General features: G+C 43.4%; 1 protein-coding gene and 1 long non-coding RNA gene across 4 annotated transcripts; both read right to left on the bottom strand.

Moving 5' to 3' along the window:
• Positions 1 to 1,229: 1,229 nt before the first annotated feature.
• Positions 1,230 to 5,224, bottom strand: LOC119134644. 3 transcript variants are annotated; one of them, XR_005100381.1, is made up of 5 exons: positions 4,961 to 5,224; positions 3,764 to 3,930; positions 2,000 to 2,151; positions 1,605 to 1,663; positions 1,230 to 1,519 (listed from the first exon to the last, which is right to left on the bottom strand). It is a non-coding gene; the product is annotated as an uncharacterized LOC119134644 (long non-coding RNA). The 3 variants fall into 3 exon arrangements; XR_005100380.1 differs by having other exon boundaries at positions 5,060 to 5,210; XR_005100382.1 differs by having other exon boundaries at positions 2,000 to 2,125; positions 5,060 to 5,204.
• A 4,190-nt stretch (positions 5,225 to 9,414) lies between these two features.
• march5 (membrane-associated ring finger (C3HC4) 5) lies at positions 9,415 to 16,676 on the bottom strand. The gene is made up of 7 exons (XM_037270892.1): positions 16,559 to 16,676; positions 16,215 to 16,309; positions 13,288 to 13,490; positions 11,120 to 11,250; positions 10,814 to 10,997; positions 10,571 to 10,737; positions 9,415 to 10,497 (listed from the first exon to the last, which is right to left on the bottom strand). The coding sequence occupies exons 1-7, from the start codon at positions 16,628 to 16,630 to the stop codon at positions 10,381 to 10,383; spliced, it is 969 nt and encodes a 322-aa protein (XP_037126787.1). The 5' UTR covers positions 16,631 to 16,676; the 3' UTR covers positions 9,415 to 10,380.
• Positions 16,677 to 16,844: the final 168 nt, after the last annotated feature.

The following is a 16,844-nucleotide window of genomic DNA, read 5'->3' on the forward strand; positions in this document are numbered from 1 at the left end:
GAGAGGGTGGTGTCACTGCTTAGCGTGCTGTCGCTGGACAGGGTGCTATCGCTAGAGAGGGTGCTAACGCTAGAGAGGGTGGTGTCACTGCTTAGCGTGCTGTCGCTGGACAGGGTGCTATCGCTAGAGAGGGTGGTGTCACTGCTTAGCGTGCTGTCGCTGGACAGGGTGCTAACGCTAGAGAGGGTGGTGTCGCTGCTTAGCGTGCTGTCGCTGGACAGGGTGCTATCGCTAGAGAGGGTGGTGTCACTGCTTAGCGTGCTGTCGCTAGAGAGGGTGCTAACGCTAGAGAGGGTGGTGTCACTACTTAGCGTGCTGTCGCTGGACAGGGTGCTATCGCTAGAGAGGGTGGTGTCACTGCTTAGCGTGCTGTCGCTGGACAGGGTGCTATCGCTAGAGAGGGTGCTATCGCTAGAGAGGGTTGTGTCACTGCTTAGCGTGCTATCACTGGACAGGGTGCTATCGCTAGAGAGGGTGCTAACGCTTGAGAGGGTGGTGTCACTGCTTAGCGTGCTGTCGCTGGACAGGGTGCTATCGCTAGAGAGGGTGCTAACGCTAGAGAGGGTGGTGTCACTGCTTAGCGTGCTGCCGCTGGACAGGGTGCTTTCGCTAGAGAGGGTGCTAACGCTAGAGAGGGTGGTGTCACTGCTTAGCGTGCTGTCGCTGGACAGGGTGCTATCGCAAGAGAGGGTGCTAACGCTAGAGAGGGTGCTGTCACTGCTTATCGTGCTATCGCTAGAGAGGGTGCTATCGCTAGAGAGGGTGGTGTCACTGCTTAGCGTGCTATCGCTGTACAGGGTGCTATCGCTCGAGAGTGTGGTGTCACTGCTTAGCGTGAGATCACTTGTTGTTTCACTTGAAGTTGTCTGCGTTGCTGGTGTTGTGAAGTTTCTCGGCGGGCAAGGGTGAAGTTCATAAAAGACAGAGTCATTGTCTTCTTTGCCGGAGTCATGGGTATGCTTGCAAGGTTTTTTTCCTTTATGGCCTGAGTCATGGGTATGCTGGCAAGGTTTTTTTCCTTTATGGCCTGAGTCATGGGTATGCTGGCAAGGTTTTTTTCCTTTATGGCCTGAGTCATGGGTATGCTGGCAAGGTTTTTTTCCTTTATGGCCTGAGTGATGGGCATGCCGGCAAGGGGGTTGTTTTTTATCAGGGTCGTCACTGGTATGCCGGCAAGGAGGTTTTTTATGAATGGAGCCATGGTTATGTCGGCAAGGCTTTTGTTTTTCATGATTGGAGTCACGGGTATGTCGACAAGACGGTTGGTTTTCATGGCTGGAGTCACCGGTATTCCGGCAAGGGATATTTTCTTCATGTGCGTTCAGTTTGTCATTTGCGACGTCATGGGAATTCCTTCTATTTGTGGTGTCATATTTGCGTGAGCTTTCTGAGGGAACATTAAGACTATGTTGGCTGGCCTCCGGTAAAAAAACTGTATTATCCTTGTGGTCGTCTTCTGGTCCTAAATTCTCCTCTATCATCCTTGACCATTTTCTCCTTGTTGGCAGACTGGTGATTCCTGTGTTAATGTGTTGACAACAATGTTTCATGATGACTTTTTTCTTACTGTTTGTTACATGTTAGTTGGGAGATTGAATACTTACTGACAAGGAGAAGGAGAACGGTGAATATTTTGAAAGTGATCATTGTGGCATATGATGTCCTGGAAACAGTAAATAAATGTGCGTCACATTAATAACTATTCATCATCCATTTAATTTCTGACAATTATTCAGGGTTGGGTCATGGAGACAGCTGCTTAAACAGGGAAGCCCAGACTTCCCTCGTTCCCTATCATCATCATCAATCAATGAAAATTAGGTGTCCATGCTAAAAGCTTTAATAAAAAGGTCCAAAATCATGTTGAATCACAGCTGCTCACTGAAAGCATGGCTGAACTACTGCATCAAATGTTTACGTTAAACCAAGCTTAGCGTGGCACCTAATGGAGGGAAGATGACGCCTTCCAAAGTCATCATGATCAGTTTCCACTACTTACTGAAATGAGATGGTGTCTTTTATACGCTGGCCCTCTCAGACTGCTTGGTGGCGGATGCGAAGAAGACAGAAGCTTTTACTAAACCTAAGCGTCTACTCTGGAGCTGCCACGATGTCAAGATAGGATCTTCGTGACGCTCCACGTCACTATGACTGGACAGGAGAGAGATGATTTGAATATGCAGCGGTAGATAGAAGTTGAAGCTCAAAGTCAAATGATTCAAGCAGTTGGGCAATGAAGACAAGAGGCTGTGAAAAACCGGTTAGCCCAAACATGTACACTTCGACGATCGAACCTTCAACCTTTGCGTTGAGGGACTACCACTGAGTCACGCCAACCTACACTTTTTATTTTTTTTTAACTGATCTGATAGCAAAGTTATCAGATCCATATGGACGCACCTCAGGGTAATGAATTCTGCACCATTTTTTTTTCTTTTTCAACGTCATGGGTTATCACGCACGTGCTGTGTACATCGTTCATCGACGTGATTAATTATTGCCTTTTCATAAGGTTGTGACAATTTACCAGCTGATCGTCTGTCACTGAGCCCTGTTTCATAATTGTCTTTGTGAATCTGAAAGAAAAGTCAACCTTTGTCTTTAGGAATTTTTATGTCACCCAATGACACAGAAGAGTGATTCATTTTAAGAGCAGATGAGAAACGTGACCATTCAAATGAGCATTCGCACGCTATCCTGCACCCCAAAATATATATGCATACATCGATAACAGACGTGACAAAACCGAGTGTCCTACAACTGATTGAAACTAAGGTGTGGAGGAATTTACATAAATGATGATACGTAGCCACCTATGGAGCTCTGCCACTTAGTATGATTTGCATGACTTGTTTCCGAGTATTGCTGCACTACTGGTACACACACCTTACACATTAACCTTTTAAACACAATATCTTAAATAGTTTTGCACATCTATGCAGTGCCATTACTAAATGTGCTTAACCTGTACCCCCCACACCCTAACCAAATTTCTCACAATCAAAGGTTATCTAACACCCAAACTGTAATTACCGTTTTTTTTCCATGTATAATGTGCAAAATTTAACTAATTTATTGTCCTAAAATCTGGGGTGTGCATTATACATGGGTACAAATTTTTATTTTTATTTTTTTTATCCGGATATCATACGGAGGCCGCCATTACAGATGCGCTTTCTTCTCTGCTGTTCACTTCAAACACGCTCCATACGAACACAATGCTCTCGTATCAGACGCTTGCTCGATCACCTGCTCGTTTGCTGTCACAATGTACCCTACACAAATCCGAAACATTTCTTCGCTATTGAGTTTGCTAGCGCATGCGCAGTGATACTGACCGGCAGAATAACATCCGGTTGTTCCCAAAGATGATCTTTTTTCTGAAATAATTTTACGTTTACGGACTTAAGTAGGAGTCAAAATTTGGGTGCGTATTATACATGGGTACAGGCTTTTTTCCAGCATCAACATGCCATTTTTAGGGTGCGTATTATACATGGGGGCGCATTATACATGGAAAAAAACGGTTACTTCTGTAATCGGCCCTGAGACGCAACATGAGGCCAAAATGAATGTTCAGTCGGTTGATAACACCGATCAACATTTGCTAATGATGTGTGAGCTACAATGAGAAATGTAGTCATAAAAAAAAAAGGCCAAATGGCTGACTTTGAAATTACAAGACAACTCTATAAGAAGTTAATATCCCCCCAAAAAATGGTATTTTGATATCTGTTGGTATGCATAATTAGGTAACACCTACCAGTGGAAAGGAGCTAGAAAAGGTTCCTTCTGGGATGTAGTGAGTCCAAGAGAATTTTGTCAGCCCAAACGTCTGGCAATCCTTAAGAGTACCAATGATCCTCTCGGCAGTCCCAAGTATCCGTTGTCAACTGACTTTGTCCTTCTTTGTTGCGACGCCAAACCAGACTGCAATGGATGGACAAGAATTGAATGATTGCGATAGAGAACAAAAATGTTTTTTTCCTATTTGAAATAGACTTCCAAATGAGGTGATTGGGAATTTGGAGAAAAACAAAACGGGAGTTAACAACCCTAAAATATATAAAAAAAAAAAAATTAAGAATACACTGTATGAGTAGTCAACAGTAAAAACCTGGGATTTCGCTTAACATTACATTTCTGGAATAATAGTTCAACATAATAAATCATCGCCTGTCTGCTTGTGTGCAGACTCAGACTTTTTAATTGGCAATATAATTTAAACCCGATATACCGGCATTGGTTAAGCGATGTTATTTCTCTTATGTCCTTGAGATATGTTAAGTCTAGAAAAAAATAATTCCTATAAGCCGGAGCCCCTGTAAAATGTTTCGGTTTTACCTTTCAATGACACATCTTAATATAAGTCACGTTTGATAGTTACAACTCATTTCCAATAAGCTCGAATCATCGAGGTTCCCGTCAAAGTTTATTGATTTATTTATTAGTTCTCGTATTTTTCTATTTCCATAATTTCTTTTTTTGTTTGCGAGCCTTTGGAGGTGAGTACATTTTTCGCTGTTTATGTCACAGGTAACAAACTCAAGGCCTGGGGGCCAGATACGGCCCGCCACATCATTTTATGTGGCCCGCGAAGACAAATTGTGGATCAAATCCGTGTGTCATAACTAGAATTGCAAATTGTCTTCACTTTAATATCTTTTTTTTTTAATATTTGACCAGCTTTTACTTGTCTGATTTGAAAATGAGTTATTTGTAAGTTTGTTTTGTAGCTTTTACTCCATATAATTTGAGGAGCTCATACATTTATTTGGGTTGACAGTCATAATGGCCCTCCGAAAGAAGCTATGACTACAATGTGGCCCGCGAAAAAAACGAGTTTGACACCCCTGGTTTATATGTTTGAAAGTTGCATGTTCTTAAAAACTGCTAAATAAAGTTAAAAAAAAAAATGGACTCGCCCTAGTCAGTCTGCAGCAAAAATTAAGGAGTTTACCCGGCTGTTGATCAAAGTTCCACGGACGGTCCTAGATGCTATAGCCACCTCAGGAACCTGAGCGTGATGTTTGCAAGTGAAGTAGGAGAAAGAACTTACCGTGCCAAATGAAGGTAAGTAAATTGCAGAATGAAACTCCTGCCTTGGTTTCAGTCCTGTACTTTGTATCACCTCCCAACTGTGTTGTGATAGTTAAGTATAATGATTGGATGTTCCTCCCTTGCAAAGGCGTAGTCATTAGGGTGTGCCATTTAATTAATTGTTCTTTCTTCCCTCCCAGCTTAGCCACTCTTGATTGTTCAAAATTGACGCTATGAATCAACAAAACACGTCATCAAGTGGCATTGTCCATGTCATGTGAACTAGAAGGGCTATGCAGAAAAATGTGGAATGGTTCTCAATGGTCATTCTGATAGTGAAAGAGTTGAACTGGCAGCCAGTTTTCCCAAGCACTTGCATACGGGAGCGCTATATTACAAAACACTTAAGGTGTGTTCTAACCTCCAAGTACACTTTGTGTGCCTAATGACAGTAAGGTGGAGTTGCATCTTTTCAGGGTCACTATTGTGTAAGCCTAAAATGCAATATTGCACTTTGGAACAAGAGTGGTAAATAAGCAATGTGGGGTTTCATTGATTTTTGGACTACAATTCATCTGTCTGATCACATAAAGCACTGCATGAACACCACCAACAAATGCATCCGGTATAACAACCAAATAAAATATCTTGGGGGATTTGCCAGGACTCTGCTTAGGAACAGAGAGATTAACATGAGGATGTGTGCCGTGGAACTTTACAGCACTGCAGTGGCTAACTTTAAGAGGGGCATCAAACTGTGGATTATAAAAGAAAAACCAATAATAACTCCAGATAGGTGTGGATGGGAGTTCAGAAAGGAATTGAATTGCTTCAGGAAATTGCTTTTAGACTGACTGACATGATGACATGTGTGTCTTGGCATGTGAAGAAATTGACAATAAAGCAGACTTTGACTTGCTGCACGTGCAGTGACACACACAGGTTTAAAAAAAAAAAAAAAAAAAAAACATGTTTCCCATACACAGAAAACCTCAGGAGTTTAGGGAGAAAAAAACGATTTGAAAAGAAAATAAAGCTAAATCTACAAGCTGGAGCGAAAATTCCTAAATTGTTCTTCAATTTTTTTATTTATTTTTTTGGTAATTAGTCATTGCTGTAAACAAACACGATGTTCAAGCTCGGATGACTCAGTTACGTGTAGCAGTACTTAAGTAATTATGTAAATTTTGGTTTTGGTTTGTAATTTTCCATTGAAAAGTACCCTAATGACCACTGTCTGATTTGGATCGGCCACCAAACAAGACAAGCACAGACTGCAACGGACAATCGGCACTGCGGAAAAGATAATCGGGACCAACCTCCCATCTATCCACTGTTCTTGCCACTTAAATGTTGTTAGTAACCTGAATGGTGTTAGTCACTTAAATGTTGGACTGAGATTGAGATCAACCGGAGTCAAATTCCTTCTTTGGCATGCACAAAGTTGGCCAATAAAGCTGAGTTGGTTTCATTGACGATAATTTAGCAAAACAGGAAACAGGGGTTTGGGATCTGGCCCAACATGCTGAGGCAAGAACACAATTATAACCTTGAATAATGACAAGCTAATTTGTCAGCTTAATTTGAGTTTTTTATGAGGTCGAAAGTGTTTTGTGGGCTGTTTTGAAATCATAGGCCTACGAGTTTGGCCGTTTTCCAACACGTCCGCTGCTCATCAAACAACTGAATTCAATCAGCTTAAGTTACTTAGCAATTTCAAAGCGACAAATCATAGATTGTGTTTTGACGAATGAACGAGTTAACAATGAGAATAAATTTGCAGCTGAGAGACGTTTGTGATTTATGAGCCAATTTGGTATTTGGGAACATTGACACAATGTGGTTGTATGCACAAAGGCTTGCCCAAGCCCAAGGCTTGCTAACCAGCTGAATAAGTTCTACTGCAGGTTTGATCGGTCCTCCCACACAACGGGACTTCCTGCAGCACAATCTACATACTCACCTCTCCCCACAACTGCTCTGTCCACACCTCTATCATCGTTGTCACCCACTCTCTCTCTTGCAGAGGCCGCGCCCGCACTCCAGGTCCGCGAGGAGGAAGTGCGCCAGATGTTCCGGAGACAAAAGACCAGGAAGGCACCGGGCCCAGACGGCGTGTCACCTTCCTGCTTGAAAGTCTGCGCTGAACAGCTGGCGCCCACCTTTGCACGGATCTTCAACCGTTCTCTGGAGCTGTGTGAGGTGCCCTCGTGCTTCAAGAGCTCCACCATCGTTCCAGTGGCCAAGAAGCCCGCCATCACAGGTTTGAATGACTATAGACCCGTCGCACTGACATCTGTGGTCATGAAATCTTTCGAGAGGTTAGTGCTGAACCACCTGAAGGAGGTCACGGGCCCCCTGCTTGACCCCCTCCAGTTTGCCTACCGGGCAAACAGGTCAGTGGATGATGCGGTCAACATGGGACTGCACTACATACTGCACCACCTGGACACCCCAGGAACGTACGCCAGGATCCTGTTCGTGGACTTCAGCTCGGCGTTCAACACCATCGCTCCTGACATCCTCCAACAGAAGCTCATCCAGCTTGCGGTGCCTGCCCCCACCTGTCAGTGGATCACCAGCTTCCTGACCAACAGGAGACAGCGTGTGAGGCTGGGGGGCATCACATCTGACACCCGGACCACCAATACTGGAGCCCCTCAGGAGTGCGTCCTCTCCCCACTGCTCTTCTCTCTCTACACCAATGATTTCTCCTCAGATGACTCTCCTGTGAAGCTCCTGAAGTATGCAGATGACACCACTCTCATCGGACTGATCCAGGACGGTGATGAGACTGCGTACAGACAGGAGGTGGAGCGGCTGGTTCACTGGTGCAACCAAAACCATCTGGAGCTGAACCCGCTCAAGACCGTGGAGATGACAGTGGATTTCAGGCGAGACCCTTCACCACTTTCACCCCTCACTATCCGCAGTAATACTATTCTCTCCACAGACACCTTCAAGTTCCTGGGAACCACAATCTCTCGGGACCTGAAATGGACCGGCCACATAGACTCTGTCCGGAAGGAGGCCCAGCAGAGGCTGTACTTCCTGAGACAGCTCAAGAAGTTCAACCTGCCGCGAGAGCTTCTGAAGACCTTCTACACTGCCATCATCCAGTCTGTCCTCTGCACCTCCATCACTGTCTGGTTTGGAGCAGCCTCCAAACAAGACAAGCACAGACTGCAACGGACAATCAGGACTGCAGAAAAGATCATTGGACTCAACCTCCCATCTATCCAAGACTTGTACCTGTCCAGGACCAGGAAACGTGCAAGGAACATCTCTACAGACCCTTCTCACCCAGGCTGCAGTCTGTTTGAACTACTCCCCTCCGGACGGCGTTATAGAGCTCGGTACGCCAAAACCAGCAGACACCGAGACAGCTTCTTCCCCCAGGCTGTTGCTCTGATGAACTCACACCACTCATAGAGTCTCAGAGGCATTACTGTGCAATAACATCCTGCTCTTCACACCTTTTGAATTTGTCTACACTGTTTTTGCCATTATTCACATGTCCTGAGTGTTGTTAGTCACCTATATGTTGAACAGAGGGTGTGTTTTACCGAAGTCAAATTCCTTGTTTGGCACGCTCAAACATGGCGAATAAAAACTCTTGAATCTTGAAATACAAATGTAGAAAGAAAAAAGAAAAAGATTGGAGGTAGAATTAAGTCCTGTGAAGTCCTTGAAAGTAATTTCAACAGTGGGAAGGCATAACTGGACAATAAGTGATGCACATAAGCAGCGCATTGGTTTGTATTAGGACAACAAAATATTTGTATATGGCACTCCAGTCACTCACCACACTTTTGTGCACTAAGAATAGGTAAACCCTTAGATTAGGGGTGTCAAACTCATTTTTATAGCGGGCCGCATTGTAGTCATAGCTTCTTTCGGAGGGCCATTATGTCTCAAGTAAAAACTGGTCAAATATTTCAAAAAAAGATATTAAAAGTGAAGACAATTTGCAATTCTAGTAATGACACACGAATTTGATGCACAATTTGTCTTCGCGGGCCACATAAAATGATATGGCGGGCCGTATCTGGTCCCCGGGCCTTGAGTTTGACACCTGTCTAAGGCTTAGACGCATAAGTGGGTAAAAAAATGACCCGGTGAAGTTTTTTTTTTTCTTTCTTTTTAAATATCTTCATAATAAAAAAAATTTCTTTTCATATTCCAGGTATTCCTCAATAAAACATGTTTTTGACATAATAGCATTTAAATTCTGAACTTACCTTTTATACATTGTAAGAAATTGTATTACTACCCCAAGCTTCCATAAGTGGGACAAAAATGACCTGCATGCATTCTCTATGCATACCCTGCCGGGTAGGTGACGACGCCTACATTAGTAAACGTTACAAAGCATTAGCATTTGTATTTGGAAAAATACATTTATTCACAGAACAGATACCAAAGGATGGAACTGAGTGAGACACAGTGAGGGTGCAGGAAAAGCTCACCAAGTTTACACGTGCAGGTTAAATATTCCCAAATAGTGTCTTTCCACAATGGAGTCACATTTCTGGCAGTCTCCTCAAAAGGGAAAACAGCAACTTACAGCTTTAGTGATCACAGCTCCAGCGTCGTGGGCACATTTGGAAAAATCAAGCAGTTGAACCTACCCGTGATAAAATTCAGATTTATAGCTGACCCGATTCACATTCTTCATTGTTGCTGTTGGGATATTTGAGTCAGTGGCATTGGTTGGAGGGAAATAAGGGAGCCATTTTAATTTTTCAGGTCCTTGAGATGACAAAATTCACAGGTGAGGGAGTGATCTGATAAAACAAAACAAAAATGTTTTCCGTCGTATCGTGTGTTCCCATGAGACCAGCATGTCCATGTTGGCCTCTGTCCAAGTAAAAAAAACCTTAATTTTATAAGATGTGACTGTTAGACAATCAAAGTGAAGGCAACCAATGCCTTAAAACACTAAACGTTTGTTCACATTGTTCTTTTGGGAGCAGTTTGAGGAAGAAAAGCAGAAAGGAAGTTATTAACATTTTATCTTTCATATAATCCAATAACTTGCAACAGAAGCAACCAAAAACTGGCAAAGCGGACTTTTCCAGGAACTGTTATAAAACAACAATTTATTTATTATTTAAAAAAAAAAAAAAAAAAATCACTGCCATATGAGTGCGCACATTCTCTGGTGTGCATGTTTGTGAATATTGTCTATTTTCAGCAGGCAGAAGCATCAGAGGTTTAAAAATAAATGTTGGCAGGATTCTGGCGGTATCTTGTCATTGAGGTGTGAAGATCATATGTTGTGGGGTGAGACGGACTAATGTCCCACAAACCTCACCCGACCTTGATCTGCCCGGGTCCTCAAGCTTCCTCCTGCTCAGGGAAATTGAGGATCTTGCGATGTGCTTGCCGCATGTACTGCTGCTGTTTGAAGTACACTTTGAACGACCCCTTGATGGCAACAAAGGCGATTCCTCCCTGTGAAGCGAATGGGTGAAGCACATGGTTATAGAAACGGTATTTTGTGTTAGATATTTGTGGCTCCACCCACCAGGATGGTCCGCTGTAGGTTGGAGTTGACGCTGCTGAACATCAGCTTGCCCACAATGGTGGCAATGGTGGGGAACACCAGCGCGCCGCACAGGATGCGGGTGGCCGAGACGTGATCGGCCAAGGGACTCGCCTCGGCCGGGATCCGAGGGACCGGGCAGCCGATTCCTGTGGAGATAAAGCGCCGTATAAGTCTTCAACAATTTTTTTGGGTAGAGGCTAGTAGATAGCTGTGCACGCTGACCGGGAAAGATGCTGTTGAGGATCTGCAGTTTGTTGGAGTATTTCCTCCATAAACGCAGGACGTAATCCTCCCAGCGGATCATCTTGCCGAGGATCAACATGACAGGGATGGTGGGCAGGCCGATGAGAAGGAAGAGAGGATCGGCCCGCTCCATGACATCCAGACCCTCCTTGTGGCCCACCACCTGCGCATAAGACAGATTCCTATATTGACTGTTAAGTCTGGATTGTTTTAAGTGACGAATAAAAGCGATAAAATTTGTGCTGGAGAGCAGTAGTAACCAGAAGGTGCCCTCAGTGGTCAAACCTGCATGACGGTGACGGCGCCATACGTGACTGCGGTCCAGTATATGGATCCCACCATGATGCCGGCTGCAGCGAAGGGACCGGCCTTGGAGATGACTCGATCGGCCAGGTCCAGTACGTAGACCACGGGCCCTGATGGGAGAAAAGAAAATTCAATCAGGAGCACAGTAGAATTGGAACAAATGCAAAACCGACTGTCACCAGGGAAATGAATAAACGTATTGGCACCAAATGGCCCGTTTGAGGTGAACGTGACCCTTTTTTTAAAAATGTTTTTAACTGCACCTGTGGTAACATTTCATTCCAGACTGATTTCGCAATGCTTGAGTAGTTATTTTACAGTTACTATGATGACGGAGTATAAACTCCTTCCGTTTATGCCTGCCTGAGGTCTACGCTACCAGAACGAGATCTAATCGAGTCTGCCTTTAATGAGCCGCCCACAGGACAGGAGATTCCAAGCATTCCATTACACGAGTTTTTTGTTTGTCATACGAGACCATTAAAAAAAGGTGTGGTAAGTGCTTCAACGGTACATGCGTGTTTGGCAGACTATTACAGAATAGTAATGACGCCACGCTCAGAGTGACTGCAAAGGAGAAGCATCCGAGGACTCGTTGTCCTCTGAGCTGTGTTGACGGGCTTGTTTTTGGCGGAGTGCTGATGGGAGTGTTGCCGCGACTACTCATCGAGCCGTTTCCATCGTTGCGCCACGTTTCTCAGACAATAAACAAAAGCTGGGTAAAGAGAAAAGCTGATATGTTGCTGTGAGGTTTCACAGCGGGGGGACTTTGTGGAAACGAGACGAGCGAACCCCGAGAGGATGATCGCCCGAGCTTTTGTTAGCTCCATTCTGTGAAATTACTCTCAATATGACTTGACAGTAAACACTGCAGGAGTAAAATGAGCTTTGAAAAATATGAACCTCTCTGGGCCCATCTTCTGCTTCTAATGTGACTCAAGAAACCACCAAGCATTTAAAGGAAACAACCAATCCAAGAGAAAAGAGAGACAAATCGTTTGTCACGCACTTGCAGGCACACCCATAACTGGCACACCCTGGCGGCCTCGTGCTTTCTGTTTCTTTCAGGAGCTTTGCGGAAACTATGGCCGAAAAAACAGCCCTCGATGAGGAGGTCAACAACTTGGCATGAGACTCGCAAACAGTTAGGCCTCATTGAAATCTTGCACGTTGTTTCAACACTGCAAACTTCCCCTTTGTAAAGTTAAGCATTCTATTAACATGTTTGAAAAAGAATAATACACTTTGAAAATGGCAACATTTCCGGACTATAAGATGCTACTTTTAGCACAAGCTTTGAACCTTGCGATTTTGTTTCGGTAATACAGATGAGAACATTTCGTTCAAAACAGCTGTGAAATGGTGTGTCGGATCTGGTGAATTTCAAAATATTTCTTTTCTTCTTTGAAATCACAAAAACATCAAATGCTGGCTGAAAGAGGTCAAGTGAGGTGCAGTAATGTCTCAAGTAATATTGTCGCGCTGTTATGATGTACAAGATTTAGGTGTGACGGCTAAGGTATATTTGATGTAAACATTTTGGATAATAATAATAATAATAATACATTAAATTTGTATAGCGCTTTTCAAAAACCCAAATGACGCTTACAGGGGCTCTTCTTAGAAGTTGATGAACTTCTTAGAAGTTATAACGTGTTCAAGAGCTCATATAATATTGTCAGTTACATACAACTGACAGTTAATCAGTCTTGGAATTTGCGGAACTTAACATCTTGGAACAACCTTGGCAGTGTTAATAGCGGCAGAGTGGTAATCATGAGCTCCTCAGAGACTGCAGCAGCAATTAATTCTGACAATTGCAGAAACACTTTCATCTTAAAGTAGCTATAGCTTTCAGGCTTACCGCAAAAAAACATTGGTTTGACGCCAGGCGTCATTCTCACGTCGTGGCGTCTTTGAAGATACAATTCAAGTGGCTTATTGACGATTAGTCACGCACGATAGATGTCTTTTTAGGGGAAAACATGATCACAAATGCACCCTTGTAAATGTGATTACTGTATATTTCGGACCGGAAAAACAATTCTGACAAGTTTAGTTCGCTTATACAGGCTAAACATTAGGCCAACATCGCAAATGTTCATCTACTGTAGCTGTAGCTCCTTTCACTCCAAAATGCAACTTACCCACTTTGGGAAACACTATCAGGTACTCTGCGTTACACTGCGGACAGGCCACGCGTGCTGTGCTATTGCCGCGCTGCTTCTCATCCACCCATCGCTGTAAGCAGGCCTGGTGGACCCACTTGGTGGAACCCCGGCAACGGCACGGACGCACCCACTCGGCTGTGCGGTCATCTTCGTCTGTTGCGAAGCATACCCAGCAACTCCTGAAACGTATACGTGACGACAGGTCTGAGGATAACAAACAAAACAATCTGGAATGTAAGACAAGAGTGAAATGTTAATGGTGCATTTATAATCTTCCAGTCAGTGTATTTACAATGCGGATTCATGATATCGCATCGGGGTATGATAGGGAGAACTAAGGGGATAATCTGTCACCATCTAGTTTGGTGATGGCCACTTTGAAAAGAAAAGTGAAGCTCGAGCTGTAACACAGCAGCTGAAAAAGTTGTCAAGACAAAACACAGCACTCTCCCACAGACTCATTAGCTCCCATTCAAGGTAATCCAGCCTCGCAGTCGGACAGGATTTAATAAACTACAGCCGAAATGCAATCCTACATGCGGAACTTGAAACTGTAGCTCGCCCTTTTGCCTCTAACGGGCTAAGAGAACGCTAAGAAGAGTAAAAAGTGCTAAATAGTGTCAGTCTCCCTGCATTAAATCTAAACTATATTTACATGAAAAAGAGCTGACAATTCTATTCTTCACAGGACAGGGTAGGCAATTGTCGGCCCTCACCCACACTGGCAGTGGCTCTTGATTCAATTTTGACATTGCTGAGCCATTGAAAGCTGAAGTACCAGTGTTAACCACAGGATGGCAGACTCACTCACCAGCATCTTCAAGCCCGAGGCTGTAATTGTGAAGAAGAGGATGTCATGGCCTCTTTCAAAACATACACTAACACCTGGGGTTACCTGCATTGACAGTTTGAAGTGCATGACGATTTACTACATTTGTGTCCTCCAAAACCAAGGATTCGAATGACATCCTGGAAAAATCATGGATGTACAATATTAAAATGTTTACAGTTTTCTTTTTTTTTTTCTTTCTGAAAACATACACAAAAAACGTAACTTTGTTTTGCTGTTTCCTTGAATGGGAATTATTATGCAAAAGATGAGCAATGGATGTTTTCTATAAGCGTCTGAAAATTCAAATACATGAAGATACTCTTCTGTACATTGGTCAAATAAAAACAGTCATTTTGTCCCCATCAAAAATTTTTTTTTTTTTTTACCGTCACATGGCTATTAACTAGTCACACATGGCAAAAATGATGCAACCATCAGCAGGGTAGAGTCATGTTGCCCTTCATCTGGCCGAGCTCAGGAGAAATGAAACTAAAGACAAGCAACAGGAAGAGGGGTGATGACGCAGAAAGACACTGTGGCGAGAATGTCACATGCTGTTAATGTCAGCTGTGTCTCTCTCTTTTTTGGCCTCTGGTGTCTTTAACACAGCTAGCTGTCTGCATGGGATCAGCTAAGGTACCCCACCGAGCAGACATATGAAGGGGACAAGTGTTTTTTGTCACATGTCCTAAACAGCCAGTCCTTGCCTAATATAGTTCCTTCAATATTGCTGATAGCCTCTTAGCACATTCCCTGACCATTTTTCTTCTGGTCTTTTCATCAATCTTGAAACGATGTCACTGTGGTGCTATATATACTTGAGGATGACTGTCTTCACTGATTGGACCAACAATGTATTCCTCACCAACCAGTTGTGAAAAACTTACTCGCAGGAATGACCTGACTGCCCGAGGCCAGCCCCGGATAAGAGCTGGCGGCCTTATATTTGCAAGTGATAGGGGAAAGTTATACAACCGTGTGAAAGAAAGGGAACAATGTACAACTTCTTGCCATCACCTTTTCAAACATGACCAGGGTCATTGCGTGTACGCCTGCTACTGGTACGTTTAATAAGAATTTCCTTTGTGTGTGTGTTTGTAATGATTCACAAACAAATGACGTAACATGATGCCTATTCATTCGCGCTTTCTAGTTAATCATAGGCATATATAGGATTACACTGCATATTACCTTTGATTGATTGAATATTTATTGATCCCCAGGGGTGGGGAAATTCAGGCCCCAGCAGTATCCATATCACAGAGTGGGTATACAAAAGACACACAGATGGCATAAGCGCAACTCAACAGGCTCTCATAAGGCTGCCACACAACGGCGCCACAAAGAAAGTCAGAAAGTGCTCAAGATAAAAGCCATCAAAGCAAATCAAAGCTAAAAGGAAAAAATTGGATGGCAATTAAATTTTCTTATAAAATATGAGTTATTTTGGTGGCCATTTTTTCAACGCGAAAGTAAAACCCCACCTCTACATGTTCTCAGTAGATTAAAGGTGCGTTTAATCGACGCATTCAATGCAGCAAACAGTGACAATGAGCACACTGCAGGGGGTGCACACTGCAAGAGGGTGCGTGGCAACATTTTAGGATTTGTTCAACACACCAAAAGCAGAATAGTCGCTCAAATTGCAGGGACAGCTGTTTGGAAAAACTGGGCGTGTGTTTAGTCTGCATGGGTGGTAAGGGATTGTTTTTCACTTTGTGACATCACAATATGAGGTTATGATCATTTTCTCAGATCAGGCAGGAGTGGTGCTTGGAAGGGAGAAAAGAGCACAATGCTCCAACATAAATGAATGGAGGAAAACACTTTGGGGAGGGGTTGTTGAGGAATTAGGATTTTAATTTTAAAAATTGGTTTAGCACGATATACAGTAGCTCTTTTAAAATCCGTCGGGCCGTAGCTCCCAAACCCAATCTCTGATTGCCCTAAAATTCAAAATGTTCAAACTCATACGAATAATTACTTGATAACTGTCTAGAGTAAACTGTTGTGATTTTCTGCAACATAACATGGTACGTAACGTCCATTAGCATGCTAGCCATACACTCACCTGTCCAGATTCTGCTGCAGGACCACCGTATCTACGTCCGCCATTATCAAGAGGAGAAGTGTGTCGTCTAGACGCCGTGTTTGAACAACCGATGACTTGATTTAAAGATAGACATAAAAACAAAAAGGCCGTTAAATCACGTACACCAAGAACTAGCGCTAGCTAAACAAGCTAGTGGCTACGAAGGCCTTTGTGTTGACGCGAGTCGCCAACTACCAAGCTATTATTGTGCAAAAATCTATTCATTCGTGGTCATTGCGCGCTATCGATCTCTTTGCTGCACTCCGCACATTACCACAAATATCAGCATTTTGGCTAAGGTCTAGTAGTCTGTCACTCTTTACCACATCGTTGTAACCGCTTGACTCCGATCCGTTGGCAGGAGGTTGTGATGCAGCGCAGGGCAGCACGGCCATGCGTGATTACGTCATGAAAACAAGGTCGTGCTCTCGGGAAATGTAGTTTAATTACGCTTCTGTCAAACTACTCTTATTGTCGTTGAGCCATTTAGGAAGAAGGCTGAATTAGTTTGTCAGCTGATTTGTCGCATTTTTATAATCATAAATCATAATCACAAAATACCCATATATAAGATATACGTATTATATAATTACACAATAATTACGTTTT

The sequence above is a fragment of the Syngnathus acus genome, chromosome 15 (genome assembly GCF_901709675.1).
Source record: "Syngnathus acus chromosome 15, fSynAcu1.2, whole genome shotgun sequence".
NCBI classification, from domain to species: domain Eukaryota; kingdom Metazoa; phylum Chordata; class Actinopteri; order Syngnathiformes; family Syngnathidae; genus Syngnathus; species Syngnathus acus.